Source organism: Malania oleifera, chromosome 7 (assembly GCF_029873635.1).
Source record: "Malania oleifera isolate guangnan ecotype guangnan chromosome 7, ASM2987363v1, whole genome shotgun sequence".
NCBI lineage: Eukaryota > Viridiplantae > Streptophyta > Magnoliopsida > Santalales > Ximeniaceae > Malania > Malania oleifera.
In genome coordinates, this window is record NC_080423.1 from 27595162 (window position 1) to 27616476 (window position 21315).

General features: G+C 33.1%; 1 protein-coding gene across 2 annotated transcripts in view; it reads right to left on the bottom strand.

Moving 5' to 3' along the window:
* Positions 1–12752: 12752 nt before the first annotated feature.
* LOC131160441 (potassium channel SKOR-like) overlaps positions 12753–21315 on the bottom strand; it is a 69443-nt gene continuing 60880 nt past the window's right edge. Inside the window, exons 13-14 of one of the 2 annotated variants that reach the window (XM_058116123.1) lie at positions 21034–21155; positions 12753–13220 (exon numbers count right to left, since the gene is read on the bottom strand). In XM_058116123.1, the coding sequence (XP_057972106.1) occupies positions 12970–13220; positions 21034–21155 (373 nt within the window). In that variant the 3' untranslated portion in view covers positions 12753–12969. Of the gene's footprint in view, positions 13221–21033; positions 21156–21315 lie in introns of those variants that run through there. The other variant, XM_058116124.1, reaches the window with a different exon arrangement.

A 21315-nucleotide genomic window follows, 5' to 3' on the forward strand; every position in this document is an offset into this window, starting at 1 on the left:
TTCCATGAGTTTATTTTTACGCATATTTAATTATATCAGTTCTATCTTTAATATACTTGCATCTATTTTTGGGTTAAGAAATGTTTCAATCCCCTCGGGTAAATTTTCAGCATTTCTTTCTATTCAAAAATAAAATTATATATATTTATAACACAAAAATTGTGTGGCATGAGTTTATTTCTACGTTACATTTTTTATGTAAATATGAGTAAAGATGAGATTTTCACGATATTATTTTAAATTGCATAAATTATAATAAGATGATTTTCAAACCCCTTATGGCAACGAAAGTTCAAAGTTACAGATGCTCGGTACCGCAGCTTAAAGTTTATACGGATCAGAGTGCACCCACACTGTTTACAGAGTGATTATTTATGTTAGTAGATTTCTCTTGAGTGCACACCTGGTTCCGGACCAGGACTTAATAAGGAAAATCTCACTTAAAGTTTACTTACGTTGATTTAGTTTGGTCGGCCAGCCAGCTAAGTCCAGTCTTCGGACCGCACAACCCAGTCATGGGGGTAAACATGACTTACGGCAAACAGGCCTAAGCGTGGGTTTTTATAATATATATTTATACATATTTAATTACGTGTACAAAGTTACTGATGATTTGAAGGAAAAGTGTAAGTTTACGTGAAAAGGATCATTTTGGTACTTAAATGACGATCTAAGGAAAACGTATAAGAAAAAGTATATGTATGTTTATCATTAAATATTTTTACAGTTTTAAAGTTAAAAGTTTAATTTAGCAGTTATAGTATATGATTGTAAAAATTTACTGTTGAAATTGATGACAAAAGTTTTATGCAGAAATTTTTAAATTTATGTTTATTCTAAAAGCAGTCTTGAAGTTATAGTATTAAATATTATTTTACGAAATTCTTTAAAAGCTCATTTTGGCCACACACTAATAATAATCTTATTTACTTACTGAGCGTCGTCTCACCCCAATCATATTTTATTTCAGATAACTCTGAAGGACATGTCGGAAATCAGGCTTAGCAAGCATGCGGGTGGGGATTAGAAAAATAAAGATTAATTAGAAATATAGTATGATTTCAGATATTTACGTTTGTGTAATTTTCTTCTTTTGAAATAAGTGATTGTAATATGGATGATTAGTGCTCTGGTGTAATAAAAATTGAGTTTATTTGCTTCCGCTGTAAATCAGTAGTAAAAAGTTAATATCCCAGGCCCCTCGGGGTCGGGGTGTTACAATAGTACTTTGAATATAATTAGTTCATCAGGGTTCTTATATCATACTATATTGTCTATTCATATAATAAAACTGATACATGATTTCATTTCATAAAACCTGTCTGAATACTGTCATATAAATTTATCTGAATACTGTTATATCATAATTCTTTCGGGATATTATCATATCATGATTTTGTCTAAATACTGTCATATCTTGAATATGTATGAATACTGTCATAACATAAATCTGTCTGAAATATATCTTATCATAAATCTGTATAAAATCATACTTTGTTCTATATCTTTTCATAAAATATTTTGACATACTTATTTATACAGTAAATATAACCTTACTCATCCCACACAATTTGAATGATAATTCATAATATAATAACTACCTGGGAAAAATATTTTTGCTGAAAACAAAGGTAAGATTAATTTCACCTATTTAATTTATTTCCATTATATTCCAAGAAAACCTGATATACTCAAATCCTTGCAGTTTAATTTAATTTCAAAATATTTCCAAAAATTTGATTTAATCAAATCCCTACAGTTTAATTTAATTTCAAAATATTCTCAAAATCTAATATAATCAAATTCTTACATTTTAATTTAACTTAGACATATTTTTAAAATAAAATTTAAACATAGATATAATTAATTTCACATACTCAATTTAAATCGGGCATATTTTACTTAACATAAATTTAATTAAATTCACATACTCAAATTTAATTGAGAATATTTTAAAATAAACTTGACATAATATATTTCCCTTACCTTAACCCTGGAGTGGTGCCTACAATGTCCTAATGACGAATTCACTCCGGTTAAAACATTCAGGAGTGGAGTTGGGATCCAGATATGATGTTTGTTTTTTGATTCGGCGGAGAGAGAGGGAGAAATTGAAGAGAGAGAAAGAGAGAGCTTGAGGAGAGAGAAAGAGAGTCATGACGGGGGGCTCTGATTTCTGAAGCCTCTAGAGGCTTTAGGATACTTATGTATATATGTATGTATATATATAATATTATTACATTATATTATATTAATATATTAATATGTTATATTATTTATTATTATTAATAATTAATTAATTATTTATTTTTATTTTTATTTTTTTCAAGGATCACTACATTTTAGTGCCTTCCTTTCCTGCAATATACTTAATGCTTCTCATTAAAGGGAATTTAATTTTAAATATTGTCTAGTTAATTTTCGACATGCACGTATACTAATTATGTTTATATATACTTATATGCATATTATTTTTCTGAGGCGTTACATTCTCCCCTCATAAAAATTTTGTTATAACCCCAAATAAAAATTCATCGTTAACCTAATAAGTTTTTGGTTAATCTCGTAAACAACTCTATTAAAAACTGTTACCTAACACTAACCAATGGATTGGACATCCTGGTCTAATATCCCTTTCTTCAACACCAACACTTGACAACTTTAATTCTCATTTTCAGTTCCTGAAAGATCTAACACTGGCATAACCTTCCTCTCTCAACAGATAATATATTATGGATTCTTCTTTAAAAAAATGGTACCTACAACATTCAGTAATCAAACTGCAATACAGTTAGGATCCCTGATAACCACCCCCTTATCATCCTCTAGCTCCAAAATAAAGTTCCTTCTGAATAAAGAGGTATTTAAGGCTTTTATCGTCTGAATATAGTTCAAATTTGTTTCCATATATATATTTGAACGTTATAATTTTAATGCAAGCATAATAGCAGCTAATTCCAAGTCATGGGTTGGATAATTGTGCTTGTGAGGCTTTAAGTGTCATGATCCATAGGCAACCACATTTTCCTTTTGCATCAATATACATCACAATCCATTCAAGGAAACATCTTTAAATACAACATAACGATCCTTTTTATTTGGAAGAGTTACTATTAGAACTATTGTTAATCGATGTTTTAATTATTGAAACTCTCATTCACATTCTTCACTCCACACAAATTTTCTTTCCTTTCCTTGTCAACTCAATTAGTGGCATAGATATTCTTGAAAAATTATGCACAAACATGTGGTAACACCCTGCCAAACCCAGGAAGCTACGGATTGAAGTCACATTTTTAGGGGTTTCCTAACTTAATACAACATCAACCTTAGTACAATCATAGATAATCATTCTTTGATTATGACATGACCCAAAAATTTCGCACTCGTTGTCCAAAACTCACATTTCCCGTTTAGCATATAACTGATACTCCCATAATATTTGAAAAATTAATCACAAATGTTGTTCATGCTCTTTTTGAGTCTTTGAATATATCAAAAACCATCCATAAAAACTATAATAAATTGATTCAAGTATGGCTGAATAACTTGATTCATCATATCCATGAAAATGTAAGGTGCATTGGTAACCCCAAATGGTAACACAAGAAACTTATAGTGATCATACTATGTACTAAATTCCGTCTTTGGAATGTTTAATTCTCAAATTTCAATTGGTGATAATTTGATTGCAAATCAATCTTCAAAAATTTTGGGATTTTGCCAATTGGTCAAATAAATCCACCGATTCCTGGAAGTCGATACCAATTCTTAATATAACCCAATTCAACTTCCAATAATCAATGCATAATCTCAAGAACCCATTATGTTTCTTAGTAAATAATACAGGTGCAACCCATGGTGATACACTAGATCGAATAAATTCCTTGTCGAGGAGATATTCTAGTTGCACTATAGGTTGCGTTAGTTTAGTTAATGTCATTCTATATAAAGCAGTTGATATAGGCTCTGGTCCTAACATCAAATCAATATTAAATTCAATCTCCTTTTGGAGGCAGCCTTGATAAATCATGCGAAAAAAATATCTAGAAATTCATCACCTATGGGTAAAGAAATTTGAGTTTCATTAACTTATGTATTTTCTTTCATTGCGGTTACAAACCCCAGACATTTGCCCAAATTCCATCCTTTCACAAGCACTTAAGATATCAAACATGAGAGCTTGTTAGTTGGAAGAAAACCGTCACTCCATTTGGATCTTCGAGTACTACTTTCTTTTGGAAACAATCAACTAAGCGTATGATAAATAAATAACCACTTCATTTATAGGATTGCATCATAATCCACAATTTCCATATTAAATAGTCGATTAGGAAGTCATTCCCACCAATATTTAAAATGCATTTCTGCATATTTTGTCCACATTTATAGTCTTCCTCAGTATAATTGGTTTATCTGCAAAATAACTCTTTACCAAGACCTTATCATCGACTCCCAATTCAACTTCTGAAACACAAGGAAATGGTGCACCCCATGACCCTCATAATAGTTGTTTCATTTTGTAACATTAGATTTAAGGATATACGAAAAGAAAAACTTACCAAAACTAAGGTATCTGAAGCCTTCGTTATCTTGCATCACCTCACTAAAGATTTTGGAACTCCTGGGTATGGAAACATAACTGTAAGACAAAGAAACTTTCCTACATGTAGTGATACAAGATCAATATCCAACAAATTTAATTCTTCATTACAATCCCTCAAAACTAGTGTATGCGAGCTTTTATAGACTTATGCTTGGAAGATAAGGAAAGTAAATTAAGCAAACCAATTAAACAAAAACATCAATTTCCTCAATAACCTAAAATCTTGCTTCCTAAGCAATAATATTCTAGAATTTCGAAAATTTGCCCCCACTGAAATCACCATAAATAAATAATCGAATATACCATTGACATTAGAAAGTTAATAATAATCTCTTAGTAACAAAATGCATTATTTTTCCATTATTGGAAAGAATTCAACCTCAAATTTTTAAAATGCAAAAGATGAATAACAAAAACCGCAACTATTTCTCTTCTTCAACTAACTCAACATGTTGTGGGTTAAACCCAAATACAGTGGTTCAACAATTTTAATAGCAACTTCCTCAACTACCTTTTCTCACTGGTTGAACTCTTTTTGAATGAACCCAAAAGGAAGGCTTCTCTTCTAATTAACACTGCTCCAGTATGAAAATGATACCCATTCAAAACCACTGAATTTTCCACATTGCCCCCCACTGTTCACCAAATCTTGAACAACCAGATATGACCTCCTTCCTACCTCAGGATGATCATTTGCAAATTAAGCCACAACTACACTTACCTTCTCCAATCTCACACTTACCTTCTCCAATCTCACAATCACCTACAACTCTTGCAAGAACCTTTGTTATTCATTTGTAAACCCAACTCTATAAGCTTACCGTTCTAATTTTATTTTATCCCCATCCAAATATTTATCTCGCTAACTTTTGTAATGAGTACTTTTCTTCAATTTTTCAAAAGCGAAGGCAAACATTCTCAAATCCATCTAACCACCAAATGAGAGAATCTAATTCCATTAACTACAAATTTGAGTTTTCTCCTCTAGGCAAAAAAACCATCATATCCAAACTTTTTCACTTGCAAATTAAAAGGTTCTCTTTTCAATCTAACACTATTCTTTGGAAGTTTCGTTTCCATACTATATATGTGTGCTCGTTTATTTGAATTATAATTCCATACATTAAAGAATTTTGATAGTTTTCAACTAAATTTTTCCTTAGCTCATCAACTTAATATACTATATTATCTTATTAAGCCGATGCAAGAATTGCAACTTCCAAATTTGAGATGACTGACCCGACTGATCATGGGACGAGTCTTAAGACACCTTATGCATCGCAGTCTCTTTTACATGTTGATATTCCCTTGGGGGTTGCCTACATTTCTATGGGCTAGTAATATGGTCTCTTATTGTAGGATCTTCTCACACTCACCTGAATTAATTATTTCCATATCCTTGTGTGTGTGGCCCCATTCAATTTAAACTTATCCCATTTTTTTTTTCTTGTTTTCTTTAACAAATTAAAAAGATCCTCACTCTTTGAAATTTTAAATTCATTAGATGCTTAATTCATGGGCTATAAAAGAATATCTTCTATTCCTCTCTTGCTCGAACAAAATTTACATTTACTTCCCTGACATTTTTATTGCAGACTAAGATTGAATTTTGACCCTATACTCTCCTTAAAAAGTGGCACAAAGACTCATGACTGACTTATAAAAATATGGAAACATTGAATATTTCCTTTAAACACAAGATACACGAGAGAGAATGGCATACACTAAAGAACTTTAACTTTTCATAAAACCTTAGAATAACCAATATCCCTAAGAACTTCACCATTAAAGAATCTCTGGAATTTCTAAGCATCTAAATCCGAAGATAACCACTAACATTCTTTCAGTTGCTCTTCGATCCATGCACACTAAATCATAAAGAAACCATAGGGAACTAGGAGTACACCCTAATGTGTAAAGGTGCACACATTCCAAAAGTGCACAAAATTCTATTTCAAATATTCCATTTTTGCAAATGATAATTCATTCCTTGCAGTGACTATTAACACAAGAGAAAGAACATAGTATAGCATTCCAAAGAAAAACGTCAATGGTTTGTAGTGACTTTTTCAGAATTGCTGATTGTTTCAGAAAAAAAAAAAGTCATAGAAAACTCTCGATGAATTTCTGCTTTCTGCTGCGAAACTAAACTCCAAAATTCCAATTTGCTTGTTGTATTTTACTCCGCTGAGCATCCTATATCTGATCACTCTTACTACACATTGCCTATCCATTCCTATCATCATCCTACTTCATACCTATACTCTGGTAATAATCATCCCTAAAGTCTACAGAACCTATTCCCTAAGCTCTAATACCAACTATGACGACTAGGAAAATTTTGTTCAATTTCTCTGATACCACCAGTAATAACCTGAATATTTCATATTATAATCATCACCGATATAGACAGCGGAAGACCTTAAATGCAAATTATCAGAGTACTAAACTATCTCAATATGACAATATCAATCTCATTATCACAATAAAGATCTAAATTCATTAAAACATAAATAAAATAAAATAATTTAAAACACGACCTTCTATCCCACCCACGCTTCATTGCGCTACTTTAATCACTATTATACTCCATATGGCATCTGAAAAATATTGGATAATCATGTGGTGAGACATCTCTTAGTAAGACGAAATAAATTATTATCAGTGTGTGACAATATGAGTTCTGGTGTAGCATAAATATAACTTTTAAATAATTAACTTTAATTGATAATATCACGTAAATCTGTGCTGACAAATATATATCTGGAAAAATACATACTTTGTCGTAATAAGTTTCTCTTTCTACGTAAATCATCTAAATATATATATATATATATGTTAGAATTGGTGTATTCTCAAGAGGGGGTGAATTGGGTATTTAAAAAATTTCTTCCTAGGTATAATTAATCCAATAGCAGTATACCACAACCTAGTGTCTATCTAGAGCATATACCAATTCAATATATAAACAATATAATCAGAGTAATGAAAAATATCATATAGGTGCAAAAAATAAATTTCAGATAAATAAAACTGACACTAGATATGATATTGGGGTTCGGCCAATACTACCTACGTCCCCGCCTCAAGCTTACAAGTAAGAGGATTCCACTAATTGCTCATTTGCGGGTGAAGCGATATTGATTACAACACCTTACAGGTTGGTGCACCTAGTTCTCCTAACCGAGGTTGAACCAGTCCAATGCTCTCATAATCGAGTCTGAGCAAGTCCGGGACTATTCACAAGGTTAGTCTCTTTCTTTCGATCAACACGTCGGGAATACAACAGATAATCAAATAAAATATTTTGTACAACCAAATATGCTTCTAATACAAGGAGATGTGTACAACACTACAGCTCAAAATGCACTCACGTATGATATGAAAATAAGCCCAGTGTGAGTATGGTGATTTTTCTCAAAATAACTTATCGGAATTTTTGAGTAAAATGTATGCAGTGAATATTTTAAAGATTCAACCCCAAAAGATCTCTTTCCGAAAGATTTTCAAAAACTTGTTCAAAGGAAGTTAGGGTTTTGTTTTCAAAGGAACTTACAAAAATAATATGTGTGTGTCTAAGCATGATTGCAATAAGACTTTCCTAGCACAAGATAAATGTGCTCAAATCTTTCAAAATAACCAATATAGATTTTCTCCCAATAATATTTATCAATAACATATATGGGAGATTTCAGAAGCTTACTCTCAAAAAAATGATATTTAAAGTATGAATATTGAGAGTAAATAATTTGAATAAAAAATGCCCTAAATAAAACCTCTCTTCTAAAATAGATTTTTCAAATGAAGAATGAAAAGAGAGCTAAATGATTTGTAAAAATTAATGCCCAAATGAATGTTCAAAAACAATGCTCTCTTGTAAGATTTATCAAAAAAAATAATAAAAGAGAGTAAAAAATTAAGTATATATTTTAAGAGAATGTTTGGGCCAATCTCGTTACTAATCAAGAGTTATGAGGGGGTATATATAGGGTTGGGTGAAAATATGACCGTTAGGGACACAGAGGTCATTTTGAAAAGTGTTTAATTATGTTTAATAAAAATTAACCCTGTTTAACACGTGGTAAAAATGTCCAACCCGAGAGGTTTCGGTCGACTGTATTTTAAGTTTGGTCAACCCAATTGCTAAATTCGGTCGACCGAGACACTTTTAAACTACATGTATAGTCGATTGAATTAAGGCAATTTTGAAGGCATTCGAGGTTCAGTCGACTATATTTTAAGTTCGGTCTGCTAAACATATTGTTCGGTCGACTCAGTCATAAATGAACTAAAGGTTCGATCGGCTGAACAGTTGGGAGTCAAACATGAGCCAGTTCGGTCGACTGTGGAAGATATGTTCAAAACCGTTCGGTCGACTGAGCCTTGGTCAAACTGTTGATCCCTGAGTGATTCAGTTGATTGAGCTGAATATAACCAGCTATGTTCGGTCTACTGAGTGACTTTCAATTATTATTTTAGGTCCTGATTCTTATTAGAATTCACCCTTGTTACTCATAGTATAACTTTTAAGTTAAAAAGAATTGTTTATGAAGTGTTTATGGGGATCTAAAGTCAATCTATGGTCATTGAGAGTTAATCCCAAAAATCCAACATCGGTCGACCGAAGGTGATCCCTAAGGTGAATCTATGGTCTTGAGCTTACATCCACACATGCATGTCATGCAATTATTACAGACCAAATTAAAACAAAATGCAATATAATTGAAAGTAGATGTCTTCTTCTTCTTCTGTCTTGTTCTTCAAGCCTTATGGAATATGCCAGGATGTATGATTTTGAGGTCCTTCTGACTTCCATTTTCTTTTTACCTCATTTGCAAGTTAAAATATAGATATATTCACACACTAAATGTACACATGAGATACAGACACTTTGTCAGCATCAAAATAAGGATCGAACTCAAAAAATCAACAATATATATATATATATATATATATATATATATATAAGAATTTCCCTGCATGAGCAATCATATAATATCATGTAATAAGCTCACATGATCGGGTTGTGTAGTCCGCAGGTGGGACTTAGCAATGGCTAGCCTACCACGCTAAGTCAAACATAACGCGTCTGTAAGTACGATTGGCCTACCCATCCTAGTCCGAATTGCCAGGGGGGTAATCTACTCTTCTCTGAGTACAATCGACTATTCATACACCAACACTCTATCTGAGTAGTGTGGTGGCACTGACTGATCTAGCTAGCTACGATATCATGCTCTAAATATAGTTAGTCCATCTGGATTCTTATACCATATAATACTGTCTATTCATATAATAAAATTGATACATGATTTCATTTCATAAAATATGTCTGAATACTATCATATAAATCTGTCTTAATACTGTCATATCATAATTCTGTCAGGATACTGTCATATCATGATTCTATCTAAATACTGTTATATCTTGAATATGTCTAAATATTGTCGTAACTCAAATTTGTCTGAAATATATCTTATCATAAATTTGTATAAAATCATACTTTGTTTTCTATCTTCATAAAATATTCTTACATGCTTATTTATACAATAAATATAACCTTACTCATCCCACACAATTTGAATGATAATTCATAATATAATAACTAGTTAGAAAAAATATTTTTGCTGAAAACAAGGATAAGATTAATTTTACCTATTTAATTTATTTCCATTATATTCCAAGAAAATCTGATATACTCCAATCCTGGCAGATTAATTTATATCCAAAATATTCCCCAAAATCTAATTTAGTCAAATCTCTATAGTTTGATTTAATTTCAAAATATTCCCAAAATTTTGATTTAATCAAATCCCTGTAGTTTTATTTAATTCCAAAATATTCCAAAAAATCTAATATAATCAAATCTCTACAGTTTAATTTAACTCAGACATATTTTTAAAATAAAATCTAAACATAGATATAATTAATTTCACATTCTCAATTTAAATCGAGCATATTTTAATTAACATAAATCTAATTAAATCCACGTACTCAAATTTAATCGGGATGATTTTTAAATAAACCTGACATAATTTATTCCCCTTACCTTAACTCTGGAGTGGCGCCTACGACGTCCCAACGACGAATCCACTCCGATTAAATCATTCAGGAGTAGAGTTGGGACCTCGATATGATGTTCGTTTTTCGATTCGGCGGAGAGACGGAGAGAAATTGAAGAAAGAGAGAGAGAGAGAGAGAGAGAGAGAGAGAGAGAGAGAGAGAGAGAGAGAGAGAGAGAGAGAGAGAGAGAGCTTCAGGATACTTATTAATAATTATTTATTTATTATTTTATTTTATTTTATTTTATTTTTAAGGATCACTACATGTTATTGTCTTCCCTTCCTACAATATACTTGATGCTTCTCATTAAAGAAAATTTAATTTTAAACATTATCTAGTTAATTTTCGACATTCTCGTATACTAATTATGTTTAAATACACTTATATGCATATTATTTTTCTGAGGCGTTACAAAATTCCTACTCATTTTGTTTCTTGAATGCAAATTAAGTTAATTTTCCTTTTAAACATTGCTTCTATTATTTTCATGCTTTTACTCATAAGTTTTCCTATATTCTAAGTTGCTAATTTAATTTTAATTTCTTATGCTAACTTCTTATATTGACCTAGTATATCCCTTTGACCCGAGTGGATTTGGTGAGGATTCATATTTTTATGCTGACTATCATCTACCCATAGCAACTCCGCTCCTTTATCCAAATTTGGGACTATGTGCACAAAGATAAATTGTGTTGCACGGGTGAAGTATAAGTTTGAGTTTTTATTTTTTTTCCTTTGTTTCTGAATGCAAACTTATTTCACGTAGACAATATAGTAGGAACTAAAAACCCACACTCCTGAGCAATCTAAGCATAAAAAGAAAATTAATTTATACTAAAAATACTTTCAATTTTTTTTTTAAAAAAAAACAAGATTTGCAAAAAGAAAACACGAAAAGCATATGTAAGCTTACGAATCAAAAACTAAATGTCAATATGCATAGTCTCCAAAAAAAGAAAATACAAAATCTACTCTAATAACCAACAATTGAAGAGGAAAAAAAATCTAGAGAGGAGAAGATCTCACTAGCGGCTAAAAATGATAAAGTTGAATTTCAGGTAAAACTTTGGTGCCCAATAAAAGAAGCAATGACAAAGGACTGAAAATACACAAGTACCCTTTGATGCTGCAAAATTTAGAGTCAATAACAAAATCAATCAAAGAATAGGAAGAGCATTGAGGGATTGTAAGAATTCTTCAAACCAAAACCAAGATTATCCTCACACCCCCCCCCCCCCCCCTTTTCTTTCAAAACCAAAAAATCCCTTACCAATTCATGGTTTTGAATTGAACCATTCCCTAAGTTCTCGACAACCACTCCATCACAGATCCTCTGATTCCTCATAGGAACCTTACCACGCTGACCTACACTAGTTCATGGTACCTGAAACTCGAGACCAGGTTGTTGATGATGGTCTTGAACCAAAATGATAAATGATTTTTGTCCTTATTGAAACTCACGGCAAAGCTCTACACTGGGCGAGGTTGGCGGGTGAAGATTTCCTTAAAGCCTCACTTCAAGAAAAATTTAATGATTCAATAACTCTTTACAACCAATCTCCGCAAAAACCCGACAGGGATTTTCTTCCAAAGAAGGAAAAAAGGAGGCCAAAATTTAGAGAGAAATTGAGGAAAGGGAGACACAGAATGTTAGGCTCGTATCTAAGGAATAAAGGCAACAAATCTTGGAAAGACTAGATTTTTATCAAGAACGGTAATTTGAAAGGTCATAGAACCATAAATTTAACTTAAAAACTAAGGTAAACACAGCTGCATATTAGTTTACAGTGACAAAATTTGCAACTAGAAAACTCATGTACTTAGATCTTTAGGAGTTTGGATTTCAAACATTGAATTTGAATTTTTATGAATTCAGATATAAAAATAGAAAATACAAAAATGTATTTAATTTTTTTTTAAGTTGATACAAATTTATATCCAAGACCCGATATCTAAGTTCCCAAAGACAATTTAGGCTCCATATGAAAAATGGGAACACAATAACAGGCGAAAAAGAAAAGAAAACAAAATAATGGAATTCCACTTTTTATGTTGGGGAAAAAGAAGATACACACATGGAAAATGATGAATACAAATTTCATTGCAAGACATTAATTAACCTTTGATTTTTTTCTTTACTTTTAATCATATTTGTACAACTTTACTTCTTAATAATATTTGACATAAAATCCGTCGTGTTTTTTTTTTTTTTTTTATATCAAACAAAATCACTAATGCAAATGGAGACAAATTATTAGATGATCTCATGAACCAAAAGCATTGCAAGTACTGAGGATGTTTTAAGTTTGGTGTGTTTCAGTGACCAGGTAGAGTTTTTGGGCATCATCAATCATGCCTGTATCAACAATTTTACCAGCATCTTGTGATAGAATACAGCAAGACCCGCCAGAAACCAGCAGTTGATCTGCTGCCTTCTCAATCAGCTCTTCAATGGTGTGTGGGATCCATAGAACAATTCCATGCTTTCTGTTATCCTTGGAGTCCCACGGGTGGTAAGGGTACACTGTGCATTTCCTTGGTAACACTTTATCTGCAATTGGCACCAGCAGCCACCCATATATTACAAGGCTACCATTTAAGCTTGTATTTTAGAAGAAGAAAATTTAGGCTAGGATTTAAAATCATACATCGGATTTAAACAAAATAAAATATAATTTTGCAGTAAATAGGATAAAAAAAAAAATACAACTTCATTTCAATCAAAACCTAAATTTCACGCACATTACAATAATCATCAGAGACTGTTTTTCCTAGTATAATAGCATCCGACACCCATCCAGTACTTGACTACTACGTTAGAATAATATTGGTTATATCCCTCCATCCTTCTCCCCTTAATATGAAAGTTTAATTTCAATTGAAAAGATGTAACCTCAAGACTCAAATCTCGACAACTAACAAGAAAAGTATTAAATTTACCAATTGAGCCACCTTGAAAATCATAGATAAACAATCAGCCGGAGCTTTGGTAGTTGCCATTCAAAATTTTTGAGAATTGATTTAATTCCTATGCCAGGCATGGGTTTTTAAAGTTGATTTAGATTATTACTTTACAACTTAAATATAATTAAAGAATCACAAATCTTACTCCTTGAAAGAAATAATAAACTCAAATGAACATCCCTACCTACAATAAAATAATTTAATCAAAATAAATATTAAACATTAAATGCACTATTTGAGGAGATTCAAAGATGAGTTAATAATAATGTTTTTATCACCAAAGACGTGCTAGGGTTTTAAAATCTACCTTTCTTTTTTTCTACATCACCAAGATTAAGTAGTAAAACAAGTTAAAATATGTAGTTTTATATAAGAAAAAACTACAGAGAAAATAATATAAAACTTCCTCTAAAGTTTTCATAAACATATTTTTTAGTTCTTTATAAAAAACTATTCATAAAATTATTAATTAAAAAAATATTTTGTATGGAAAATAAATTAACAATAAATAATAATAAAAACCAACATTCAATGTAATATTATGTGTGTGCATGCCTATCTATGTGTGTATGAATGTGTGTGTGTGTGTATAAATAAATTACAGATGAACAAATATATAAATATCATATTATATATAATATTTATTCATTACCTAGATATAAACTACATACCAGCATTGTGTTTGTGTTGGCAGGATCTACAAGCACCTTAATTACTACATAATATGATTTATTTATTTATTTATTATATATCCAACATATAATGAAGTCTAGAAGCGTTGTGACTGGTGAAGAAAGGGGAGAAGAGAAGTAGACTTTTTTTTAAGGGTAAATCGAACTTACAGAATAAAAGAATGCACAATCAACCCAGTTATGGAAGAACTTTCCAGGAGACAGCTTTAAGGGTAAAATATTGTTTAAAGGGGAGAAGCCTCCACCAAAATCTTTTTCTACATTCCAAAAGGCTTTGCCCTACCTCCAATAAGAACCCAGCTAATAAGTCTCTGATTCCCGTTCAGTTTAATTAGCTGGGTTCCAACTAAGAATACAGCCCTTTAGGCCCCTTTAATTTGGAATTTAGGAAATACTAAACAAAGGAATATGATATTTGGCTATCAAGAAAAATGATTAAAAAAAAAACATTAAAAAAATATAGTAAACGAACATTTAATCATATTACACAATTTTATTTTTTACCATAATTGATATAGAGAATACAATAGAAAATGGATTTCTTCCTTCTTTTTATTTTTTATTTTTTTCATTTTTTCTTTTGTCAAATAAAATCTTTGATCCAAATGGAACCTTGTTTTATTGGCATCACTGAGGTGAGTTCACAAGACCTATCTTGTAGAGCACATACCAGATGTGTTGTGAAAAGAGACTGGAGAGAAAGGTGGACCCCTTTCTTTCCATTGATACAGATACAGCAAACTCTCAATGCTAGTTTGACTCGCTGACTAGAAGGAAGTGAAATTGATCAGAATAGATATTTGAATGGAGAACATAGAAAATCATGTGATAAATTCTATTTCATTAATTCTTGCATACTAAACGTGTAGCTAAAGAGCTTTCAACCTATTTCTTTGCATGCTATCCAGGGTGAGGACTTTGCCAAGATGCAACTCATGGCGCATGCACACCAAATCAGTTTACAAGGAAAACCTGTGAGAAGTGAAGCAAAATGTTGCTTCATAGGCAAATGTAATGGGACTTGGCTGGATAAATACCATTGTTCTCTGGAGGTTAGTAGTTTAACTCCTGCCCTCCTTGCCGTAAATGTGTTGCATACAATGATTCCACCAACTCCCTCACACCCTGAAGCTCATACCCTCAGGATTTCTAGAGAGATTAAGGTCACATTTGGTTTGTATGATATTTATTTTAGGGCAGAATGTTATGTAATAGGAAATGATAGCTTACAAAAGAAAGTGTTGTCAACGTAAAAGGTTGTGTTATTCCATCAATATGGAATTGGATATGAAAGAAATTCTGATTGTTGAATTTTGGAATAAACATTTCTTGTCTATCTACGTAATGGATTAATACATATTTATGCATTGTCACCGGATTTCCCCAACGTTTTTTCTTTAGCTAGCTATCAAACCCCTATTGTTTCTTCGGAAATCAGACATGGGTATTGTTGTTCTTTTGGTTTATGTTGATGATATTGTGATCACTGGTTCTGATTCTGCTTTACTCTCTCAGAGTCCTTTCATATGAAAGATCTTGGGTCTCTCACATATTTTCTTGGTCTTGAGTGCATCATAGTCCCTCTACTATTTCACTCAATCAACATAAGTATGCTAGTGACTTGGTGGCTACAGCTGGCCTTCAAGAGGCTACTTCTGTTGATACTCCCATGGAATTAAATGTCAAGCTTCGCAAAGAGGAGGGTGACTTACTTGCTAATCCCAGTTTATACCGGAAGTTGGTGGGTAGCCTTGTTTATTTCACCATTACGAAACCGGACATTTCTTTGGTTATACAGCAAGTCAGCAAGTTTCTTCAGACTCCTCCTCATCTTCATTTGGCTGCTGTCCGTAGGATCATACGCTATGTTTAGGGCACTTCTGCCCGTGGTTTATTCTTCCCTGCAAGCAATTCTACTCGCCTTGCTGCTTATAGCGATGCTGATTGGGCTGGTTGTGCGGATACACGTCACTCCATCACTGGTTGGTGTGTGTTCTTAGGTGATGCGTTGATCTCTTGGAAGGGTACGAAGCAAGACAGAGTTTCTAAGTCGTCTACGGAATCTGAATACCAGGCAATGTCTCTTGCTTGTTTTGAAATTATTTGGCTTCGAGGTTTGCTTGCTGAGCTAGATTTTTCTGAGACCGATCCTACACCTGTACATGCTAATAATACGAGTGCTATTTAGATCACAGCCAATCCTGTCTATCATGACCACACGAAGCATATTGAAGTCGATTGTCACTCTATCCATTAAGCATTTGAAGCTCGTGTTATCACTCTTTCACATATTTCCACTGAATTACAAATTGTTGATATCTTCACCAAGGCTCTCACTAGTCATCAACATTGCTTCCTAAGTAGCAAATTGATGATTGTTGATCAACCCGCATCAATTTGAGGGGGACTATCAACGGACAGCAAAAGCTTTGCTGTCCACATTTCAATCCTTATTTAAGCCCACAATTATTTCCTTATTTCTCCATTCATTATTCTGTACAGTTAGCATACATTATTTGACAGATTATAGTTTACATGTATAGGGCTAGAATCATGCAAGAACTTATTTGCTTTCCATGTAAAGCATTCTTATGAATTCTATATAATATACAGAACTCAAGGCCAGACAATTTCGGCCATTCACACGATACTTTGACAAATAAGACAGCATTCCCCAACTGATGGTCTTTCCAAAAATGAATCCGAGAACCCTTCCCACCACAAATTTAGTGAGAAGAATGAATAAGGTATAATTCTGAGAGATAGAATGCCAAGGACTCTCCAAAGAACATCTAAAACTAAGATTGGAATCCCACCCACTCTCACTCAACCTAGACTTGCTTATCTACGTCAAAGGAAAGAATCCTTTTAAGGGAAAATGCCAAAGTTATTAAGGTAAGAGAACAATGTTTTTAGATACCAATTTTCCATGAACCAACCCACCCTTCAATTTAGACCACCAACACACCACATACCAACTCATCAAATGATTTCTATGACCCTCGACTCCAGACCACAAGAAATCTCTCATAATTTTTTCAATCTTGCTAGCAATCCCCACGAGAATCTTAAAAAGTGACAAGTAATACAGGGGGATACTAAACACACGAGCATGAATAAGAGTGATTCAGCCCTTAAGAGAAAAGAGCCCCTTCCAACCATCTGTATGCTTCTCCAACCTTTCCACTAACAAATTCCAAAAATCCATAGATTTGGGATTACTCCCCAAAGTGAACCCTAGATATGCGAAATGCTAATCCAATAAACCACACCTTACATTAGAAGTCCACTCCCTAGTCCGCTCATCAAGCACATTAATAGCAGCTAATCTGTTCTTCCCCATGTTATGCTTAGACTCATGCACCCTCACAAAAACATGGAGAATACCAAAAATACTCCTGAAGGAGGGCTATGGTCCTCTAAAGGGAAAATGGTGTCACTAGCAAACTGAAAGTGTGAAACCACCACTCCCTCTCTCCCCACTATCAAACCTATAACCAGTCCCCTATCCACCATTCTACTCAAAACACAGCTACTAAGACAAACTCAAAGGGGTAAAGTGGGTTGCCTTGTCTAATGCCCCTCAAGGCACTAAACCAAGACTTAGGTTCACCATTCACTATTACCAAAACAATTTGTGCTGGAATCACACTGAATTGCACAAATTTAACACAAACCTATCCAAACCAAACTAATCTAAAAAATGAAATAAAATTTTAGCATGAAAATGAAATTACATGCTTTTTTTTTAATCCGTACCCTTGACTTAAGGGTTTTAAGTTTCAATACAAGGTCACTTAATCAAATGTGCTTCGCATATATATTTGGATAATACATCTAATTTAAATTACATACATATAACAAAATTGACAAGGCAAAATTATAATACCCCTGCTATCTTAAACTTTGAATTTGGGAACTTCAACCTTCAATTGGTTAGATATTTTTAGATAAACTTTTGCTGGATTATTGCATTTTCAACAAATTTTCTTTTTCCGGAAACATCATAAACTTGAAACTTTTGGACTTAAAATGGGAATTTAGAATGCTTTTAATCTTTTCAATTTAGGTGAAGGCCCTAGTAGCTGGCAGGTGAATGAACTAGCACATTAATTCAGTCAAAGTCAGGAACAAATATATTTTTGGTTTTTTTTTAGTTTACAATTCATGGTTTTTTTCTTTTTTTTAATAACAAATACATTGCTCTTAATACTAAAAGGCTCATATAATATCTGAAATTAATTTTTATGTTTGGGTAATTTGTTGATCATATAACCCTGCACAATTTAAAATTTGCTTCACTTGGGAATTGAGCTGAACTCAACCTCAAAGCTTCAGTTTTCTTTGGCTCAATTCCAAGGATGGTTTCGGTAGGTTCCAATTCCAATCTTTTTCTGGAATTAAAATAGTTGGGTTCAACTCTAAATCTCGTTGGAAACCAAACTACACCATTAATACTCCTAGTTCATTTCACGTATTGCATCAAGCAGGACACAAGAAAAAGATTTAACAAATTGCCTGTCTTGTACCAATTTACTTGCTTTCCTCTTCTGAATTGTTTCCTCCACCTATTCAAATTTTTTGTTGACTAAACATTCAGCTCCAGTGTTTAAGAGCATGTCAGGTGTTTTGTACAAGTACATAAATAGGAGCACTGCCATACTTTTTCCAATCCAAACAGATGGAAATATGGATTACTCCCCTCATTTCCCTCTTTGCATTGGTAAAACAAGTTATGAAAAATAAGATTAGAATGAGATGAGACTAACAACTCTCTAAAATCAGGAAATAATATTGGATTATCAAATGAGTAGAAAGGAGAAGGATGTTAGAGATAGAATTAAATAATTTCAAGTGCTTAAACCACAATATGAATGGGCTGAGGAATTGTTTTTTGAATAAGCAGCCCTAATCATGTAGCTATTTTTCTTTTTCTTTTCCTTTTTCTTTTCTTCGCCATGAAGACTAGTTGTCCTCCTCTAGTTTGTATGTCTTCTTGCCATCTAATATATTCCATTAGTTATAAAGATAAATTAAAAAATCTGTCAGTTGACTGTGAAACATTTTTACACCTTTCACTTTTACATTTTATTTTCCATTTATCCACAACATACAAAAAGCAGCAAATCTCGGCATGCCCTGTAATCAAGCACTTAAAATTCAATTTATGAGGAAATTTCAATTTTGATTTAAAAAATGACAGAATGTAAAGTAAATTATGGAAATTATGCTGACTACGCAGGAGACTTGGATGACAGGAGGGCTACCACAAGGTACGTATTTACCCTTGTGGGAGGACCTATTTGTTAGAGATCTATGATGCAGTCGCTCGTAGCTTTATCTACTACTGAGTCAGAGTACATGGCAAAGACTGAGCCTGCCAAGGAAGCATTGTGGCTTATAGGATTGGTCAGAGAGCTGGGTGAACAGCATGGTGGAGTTCGGCTGAAGTGTGATAGTCAGAGTGTCATCTACTTGACAAAGAATCAGGTGTACCATGCGAGGACAAAGCACATTAATGTGCAGTATCACGAGGGTCAAGGAACTGATTGTTTCAGGAGAACTTCCACTTGAGAAGGTTCATACGTCTGACAATGCGGCTGATATGCTGACAAAGCCGGTCACAATGGACAAGTTCAAGCATTACTTGGACTTGATCAACGTCTCCAGGTGCTAAATGGGAGATGGTCCTAATCTACTGTCCCGGGTGGAGCAGCGGTTGTGCTTTTAGATTTCCTAAGTGGTGAATATTTGCCACAGTGGAGATTGTTGGGGATGTGGCTCATATTTTGAGTGGAACGCATGCACCAGGAAAGCTACGTGAAGCGAGGAACAAGAGCAAGAGAGAAGGCTGCAAAAAGAGGGATAACCATTGACGGTTTGGGCTATAACCGTCGACAATTTCAGGCAGAATGCAGGGGACTACTTCTCGGCTTCAAACCAACGGCCTAAACCGTCAACGGTTTTAGTCGGCGCACGTCAAGTAATTCAAATCGGGAGGCCAATAGATTGGGTAGATCGGAGGTTTTTCCTCCGAGGATCGCTACAAGGATGGTTTAGATAGGATCTAAGGTTCCTGTACGCTTAGGGTTCATATGTAATCAATGTTTTGTAACCCTAATGTAAGCTTGACAGAATTGATAGTGGGAATCAAAGTTGTTGCACCCGTGGACATAGGCAAATTGCTGAACCACGTAAATCTTGTGTCTTTTGCGTGTTGCTTTTGATCTTCTCATTACAGAGTGTTTGCTTCTTTAGTATTGTTCACCATTGAGTGAATTGCACTGGTTGTTTGTTGATTAATTCGTGAGTTTGTGAGGGCTTCCGCTGTGCGCATCCGCGAACAACAGGGTATATAAATTGCATATCACAAAGCAAGCAAGGCAATATAAAAAGTAGTAGTAGTAGTAGTAGTAGAAGTAATGATGATGATGATGATGATAAAAATAATAATATGACCATAGTGAAACAGTGGGATAAGTGTAGTGATTGATTAAAGGTTAATTGGGAATTGAGAAAGACAAAATAGTAAAATAAGGGAGAAAGGATGAAGTGATGAGGTACGCTTAGTTTAGGGCTTCAAAATTCATTTTTCTTTCCAATTTTTTTCCATCAAAAATTGAGCTATAGTGCTGAATTTATTGAAATTTTCAAAAATTTGATCAAAATTTACCAAAATATCAAATTTTTGGTCAAAATTAAGTTTACCTTCGTTTTCTTGAGAGTGATCAAGGAATTCAAACAATTGAGCAGACCTTGCATCCTCCAACAGCTTGATCATAGTTTTGTTTCCATTCAATCGACCTTCATCAAGTGGACTGTTTCCCCATCTGCAGAGCCCAATGTTAAACATAAAGACGTTAGAAGAAAAAGTTTCTTAAATAATCTATACTATTAATTAAAGCAACAGGAGGCAGTTTTCAATCTGCCTTTGTTGTCCACAATATTCCTAAAATGTACTATTTTTATTTAAAACAAAATTATCACTCA